The sequence below is a fragment of the Corylus avellana genome, chromosome ca5 (genome assembly GCF_901000735.1).
Source record: "Corylus avellana chromosome ca5, CavTom2PMs-1.0".
Taxonomy (NCBI): Eukaryota; Viridiplantae; Streptophyta; class Magnoliopsida; order Fagales; family Betulaceae; genus Corylus; species Corylus avellana.
In genome coordinates, this window is record NC_081545.1 from 9,298,810 (window position 1) to 9,305,788 (window position 6,979).

General features: G+C 36.8%; 1 protein-coding gene across 1 annotated transcript; it reads left to right on the forward strand.

The window, feature by feature from the left end:
* The first annotated feature begins 2,086 nt into the window (after positions 1-2,086).
* LOC132182831 (probable polyol transporter 4) lies at positions 2,087-5,507 on the forward strand. The gene is made up of 2 exons (XM_059596180.1): positions 2,087-2,717; positions 3,901-5,507. The coding sequence occupies exons 1-2, from the start codon at positions 2,495-2,497 to the stop codon at positions 5,262-5,264; spliced, it is 1,587 nt and encodes a 528-aa protein (XP_059452163.1). The 5' UTR covers positions 2,087-2,494; the 3' UTR covers positions 5,265-5,507.
* Positions 5,508-6,979: the final 1,472 nt, after the last annotated feature.

The window sequence follows — 6,979 nt, forward strand, 5'->3', positions numbered from 1 at the left end:
GGTTTGGGGGGTGGCTGGAATGGCCAAGTAGCCACCCCTAATTTTTTTTCCTTTCTTTAAAAAAAAAAAAAATTTAATATTTTTATTTTTTAAAAATATTTTCTTAAAAAAATTAATTATATGACGTATGGTAACATTTGATTGGTGCTGATGTAGCATTTCGTTAAGTTTTGGATGAAATTGTAACGGAGGTACCATCTACGTCTTTATGAAAATCACAGGTACCTCATTTTTATAAAAATTAAACCCTAAGGAAAAAAAAAAAAAAAAGTTTAAACCCTAGAGGGTAAAAGAGTATTTAAACCTTTTTTTTTTTTATGTGAAGAACATTTATTATATAATTATTGTTTCCTTGGGCAATTGCCTAATTTTCTTTATGAAAGAGCTGAGTCATAAAGAAATTGTTTCCTTGAGTCCTCAAGGGGTAGTTTAATTGGCTGGGGACCACGCTTTATGAATTGGAGGTCACTGGTTCAAATCCCCCCTTCTCCCTCTTGTGTGGACATGTCAAAAAAGAAAGAAAGAGGTGAGTCATGCTAAAAATTCATTTTGTGTCTCTTTTGTCTTACTCTAAAAATAATGTGGCTTCTAAAATCACCACTGAGTTTGTAAATTTTTATTACATAATTTTGATTAAATTATGATCTTAAAAGTCACATCATTCTTGAAGTGACACAATAACGACGTATAGAATTACTCAAAAGAGCCAGCCCTAAAATTGGGTTGAAATGCAAAGTAACTCTAGATTCTAAAGCTCTCACCTCTCGCTTTTTATAGGGCAGAGGAAACACACTAAGCAAAAAAGTTGAATAAATAGGTAATATATTTATGATTACATTGATTAGTCATAATCATAATGGGTTAATTGCCGATTAGAGTGCATGGTGCTCAATTGAGATAGTGGGTTGCATACAAGAAATGACACCTAGCCCTAGCGTGATTGGTGCAGGAAGAAACTCATATCGGAGTGGTGCGCCACGTAACCTTGACTAGTGCCGTATTTACTTTGGCAGGGCTCGATCAAGTCCACGTTCAACCATTTTGTTCAAGAAAATCAACCCAAATTTTCAAAAGCTCCAAATCCTTTGTCCATGGCTTGGAAAAAGTCGTTCAATACATGTTCAAATACATCCGAAAGAAGATTCTCTTACCCAAATGAGGAGGAGCCATTGATAAAGATAGAAATCTTTTGTGGTTAATGTTGATTTCTAGGATTTGTTAATCCTAAACTAAGTAATTGTATTTAACTATCAAGAAAAGATATAGTCAAAAAGATTATCTCCGTCTTTTATCTCTTCGATTTATTATGAGATTTTATAACCATGAATATTAACAAAAAGATAAACTTTATAAAATCCCATTGAACTTTTATTTGTTTGAAACTATTTTTAAAGTTAATAACTCTCAATTTAAGGTATTGAACTTTCAATTTTTTGTAATGTCTAAATTCGTTAAGATTTTTCGTTAAATATTTTTAAAAGTTTCAAAATACTAATATTTGCATTTTTTTTTATAAAAAAAATAAAGTTATTTTAGAAATTTTAAAAATATTTAATAAAAAATCTTAATAGATGGACGGTATTACAAAAATTAAAAGTTTGATACCTTAAAATTGAGAGTTTTTGAATTTTGAGAATAATTTCAAAACGCGTAAAAATTCAGAAAAATTTTGGGAAGTTTCTCCTAACAAAAACCACCATTTGAGGGAGATCCCAATCCAAGCGCAAGAATTCCGATCCAATCATGCCTAGGGTAGAATTTTTATTAGATGATACAATAAGGATGAATTTTCTAATAATTTTGCTGAGCAAAGATGGATTTTTTTAATAAGTTGCAACCTAATTCTGACAATTTTAGTAGAGAGAGAGAGAGAGAGAGAGAGGCATATCACTGTCAGAAAAGGAACTCACCAACGTGTCTTGCAATCCCATGTTCCTGATTCATTCTTATTCTTACAGTTTCTGTCATAATTTTTCATCAGATATTTTATACAAAAAAGTCAAAAACATTTAGGCGAAATGAAATTGAAGGAGTCAAACTAAAACCATAATAGATAAATATTATCACTTGAAATTCATGAATGGGAAGCACGACCTTAAAATCAGCCACAACCAAGAAAAAATTAGCTACTGTTCAACAAAAACAAAGTTAGAAAACTAGAAAGGCTTCCATGTTTACACGAAAACACCTCGAAAGAAGCATTTTAGCTTATAAAAGGTAAGAGGTCAAGGTCTCTTGAATCCTGATGCTTACCGTTTGCACATGTTGAATTTAACAAATGCAAGTGGGTTTGCTTGCGTGACAAAAACAAAGGTCCCCACTTGCTGAGCCTTCTCCTTCCCTGATCTTGGTTTCTTTCAGATCTAAAACCCAATCCCATGCTCTTTAGTCTCCAGATGGTTTGGTAGTCAAAACCCCCCACAAAACAGCTTCTGGGCTGTCTTGGTTTTTTGTTTTCTGGTAGAAAACAGGCAGAGAATCGAAGGGAAGTGAGATGGGTTTGGTGGGTGTCCAAGAAAACGGGAATGGGGAAATGGGATTGTCTGTTGTTCCATTGGGGACTAAGAATAAGTACAGGAGGATGGACTCTGAGCTCACCGAGGATGTTGATGATGCTTCACACCACCATCATCAGGAGAACAGGAGTAAGAGTACCAGGAGATTTGTTTTTGCCTCCGCTGTCTTTGCTTCTCTCAACTCTGTTCTTCTTGGCTATGGTATGCTTTTCTTTAACATTGTTGTTGTAGAACTAGTCGTTGTTGTTGTTACTTTTATCAATCAAGTCTCTATGATCTACTATTTGGTTAAAGACTCTTCATTTCACCCAAATCATCAGAATCAATCCTTTGTTTAGAATTTGATTGTCTTTGTACTTTATTTCACCTTCTTTTTTTTTTTTTTCTTTTTTTTTTCTGTGGAAGAAAAAAAAAAAGACACTTCATCTGATTGTCTAGATTAGCAGGGAAAGGTAATCTCGGCATCCTATGACAGCCAATCCAAAATAACCTCTTATATGATCCCCATGTTTATGCTTGACACTCTTGTATAAAAATTGATTGAGGTTGTTGTTTAACTTGTTTTGATGAGTCATTCTCTGTAATTGAACACTAATGATGTACATAAAATTACAAAATCTTTTTAAACTTGTGGTTGAAGTTGAAGTGATTGTTTCTTTCCACTTACCCTCACTGATATTATTATTTTTTCACTTAATTTTGATAATTTAGAACGCTTAATATGGGTGAGTAATTGCTCAGTTTCAGGTGTTACTCTGGTAAATTTATTAGGAGACTTCATCAGTGCATTGTACGATCTATTTGCTTGGATATGTTATTATATATGAATCTTATCTTTATACGGCTTGTGAAATTTTAGTTCACAGCTTTATTGACATGGATGAGCATAGCTCGTGAAGTTGTGAGACACATCAGGAGCAGAACATATTGAGTTAAACATTCAAGAAAATTGAAATTTCATCTTTTTTATATAAGAAAATTCTACTAAGTTGTTTGCACACGTTGTTTGCTTTTAAGTTTATATCTGAAGACTGCATGACCCTCACACTCAGATATTACTGGGGAGTTTCCATGCAGGGGGGAAATGGTTAAATAATAGTCTTTTGGCAGTTCTATTTTGCTCCGTTGTCATCTGATATGATAATTTTCTTCTTTGTTGAGTTCATAATCTGTTTATAAAATTCATTTCTTTGTTTCCGACATTCATGGGAACTCTGGCTTTGATATGCCAATTAATTGATGTTCTTTACACAAACTCCTACCCCAATCATCAAAGGAAGTGGTGAAATGAATTTTATCTTTTGTTTTTGGTTTTTTTTCTTTTCACTACAATCCCACTCATACAACTGATTAATCGATGCATTTGGGGTTTTTCAATATGCAGATGTAGGGGTCATGAGTGGAGCAATTATATTTATTCAAGAAGATCTAAAGATAACTGAGGTACAGGAAGAAATACTTGTTGGGATTTTGAGCGTTGTTTCACTCTTTGGAAGTTTAGCTGGTGGTAGAACATCAGATGCTATTGGCAGAAAATGGACAATGGCCTTGGCTGCTGTTATCTTTCAAATAGGTGCTGCTGTAATGACGCTTGCTCATTCATTCGAAGTATTAATGTTAGGAAGACTCCTGGCCGGGGTTGGAATCGGGTTCGGAGTCATGATTGCTCCTGTCTATATTGCTGAGATATCACCGACCATTGCAAGAGGTTCACTAACCTCATTCCCGGAGATTTTTATAAACATCGGAATTCTACTTGGTTATGTCTCAAACTATATGTTTTCTGGCCTTCCAGCACACATAAATTGGAGAATAATGCTTGGTGTGGGAATTCTGCCCTCAGTCTTCATAGGGTTTGCACTTTTCATAATTCCTGAGTCGCCAAGGTGGTTGGTGATACAGAATCGAATCGAGGAAGCTAGATCAGTGTTGATGAAAACTAATGACAATGAGAGAGAGGTGGAGGAAAGACTTGCAGAGATACAATTAGCTGCTGGAATGACTGGTGGTGAGAAGGGCGAAGAGAAAGCTGTATGGCGCGAACTGTTGAGCCCTTCTCCCGCACTTCGCCGGATGCTGGTAACTGGTTTTGGAATCCAATGTTTCCAACAGATCACAGGAATAGATGCCACTGTGTACTACAGTCCTGAAATCTTCAAACAAGCTGGGGTTGAGGGGAACTCACATCTCCTTGCAGCCACTGTTGCTGTGGGTGTTACAAAGACTGTTTTTATATTGGTTGCTATTCTTCTTATTGACAAACTTGGCAGGAAGCCCTTGCTCTATGTGAGCACAATTGGAATGACTATTTGTTTGTTCAGTTTGGGACTCTCTCTCTCCTTACTAGGGCAAGGACAGCTTGGGGTTGCCTTGTCAATTCTCTCTGTTTGTGGGAATGTAGCTTTCTTTTCAGTTGGAATTGGCCCTGTTTGCTGGGTTGTAACATCTGAAATCTTCCCTTTGAGATTGCGTGCTCAAGCAGCCGCACTTGGGGCAGTGGGGAATAGGATGTGCAGTGGCCTGGTTGCCATGTCTTTCCTGTCTGTTTCCAGCGCAATCACCATGGGTGGAATCTTCTTCACCTTCTCTGCAGTTTCTGCTCTTTCTGTTCTCTTTGTCCATAAACTTGTTCCAGAAACTAAAGGAAAATCATTGGAGCAGATTGAGATGCTATTTCAGAATGAATATGAGTGGCAAAGAAGTGAAGTGGAGATGGGAGACGTCGAGCATCTTGTGCAGAAACAATGACTGGTTTGAGGAGGTTTACCAGATGAGCCACTATTTGAATCAGAATGCAGAATGGTTTCCAGGTGATCAATATTTTCACATAACTTCTGTTGGAAATGGAATGTGGGATTCTTCAGAATTTGAAGAAAGTAGGGCAGAATACTTTCTGATTTGTAAGGCGGGTTTTACTTTATCTCTTGTACAAATATTGCCTCCCACTTATATAATAAGCTTTGCAATGCGAACAAAACAACTTTGTCCTCATGATACAATATTGGCCGGATATAGTGTGCAGATTGCAAACTTTGGATACTATTGTAAACAAGAAATCTTTAACAATAAGAGAGGAATAAGAAAAAGAGAAGTAAGTAGAATTCAATCATCCTTTTATATATAATTTATAAAAGCAGTTTTTTACTGTTGAAACAATTGTTACTAACTGTGGGAAAAAAATGGTTATTAATGTTACAATTATAATCAAAATAGGACTGTTAGAATTGCAAAGTTGTTCTAAATTTTCAATGTGGGATAAAAGAGAAATACACAGAAGGAAAAGTTGAAGAAAATTTAAGAAAATGAGGGGAAAACTTATTTGATTTAAATAATCTAACAACTACTGAGTTGTTACTGTGTTAATTCTAGCAGAATGTGGGTTTTCAAAGAGAACCTTTGGTGGCATGAATTGGTCTGTGTCAAGAAAGATTCAGTCTCCTTCAGTTAGCAACCAAAGGGTGCACATAAAATCTTATTTGAGATTTTCTTGTTGTAGTCAAGAGATGTAAAGACTCTTATTCAATTGGTTTACTTTAACCACCAGATAATTGTATTAGTATTAACATGTTAGGCAGTCCGAAGATAGAAAATTAAATTTAGCCAAAGGCAATTCTCTCAGTTCTCTCTCCTCAAAAACCCATAGTCTTCCTCCAACGGCTGGCATGGAGGAGGGAGTCTTGGTTCCTTCCTCCTCCCCCTACCCCTCCCGCCCTCTCCATCTTCTTCTCCCTACCCTTCTCGCCTCTTTTGACGCCAAACCCGTCTCTTCGGAGACCCTATCCGCCTCTTCGGAGGCCTTATCTTATGTTTTTGTTGTATTTTCTTCTTTCAATAACTGCATCACCCAATCCTCCACTGTAAATCCACCGTTCACCGGCATCACCGACAGCTCATAGCCTCGAATCTTCTCTCTTCCTGAAATTTTTGGATTTGATTTTTTCAAAATCAGATCTATGCATTTCGGGAAGCCAACACCATACACGTGCCCCTCCACCTTGTTCCTGGGTGTAGCCGCTCCCGTCTGCCGCTAGAACCGCCGCATACAACGTCCACGCGCCGGAGAGTGATCAACACGCGCCTGCGAGTAGATCTCACTCGCAGGCGCGCGTAGTCCTCTCTGGTGCTCTGCCTCATCCACTTCTACCTCCACCTCTGGTGCACCTCCATCGTTCAATGCTACTGTATGACTTGTTCTTGGTTTTGTATTTTGTTTTTATGTTGTTATTTTCTATCCTTTTAAGAGTTCCTGCTGCCGTTTGTAATTATATGATCTTTGTGGCTTGGAGAGGATTTTGAAACCTTTTCGGTTACGTTCTTTTCCTTGGATCATTTGGTTGTGCCATCTTTGACACACCAAGTCTTACCGCCTTCATTGGTGTCCAATTTTCTTAGTCTTCGCATTAAGAAAGCATAGGCCCGAGTTATTCATTTGATGCATTGCCTCTTTTTTTTTTTTTTTTTTT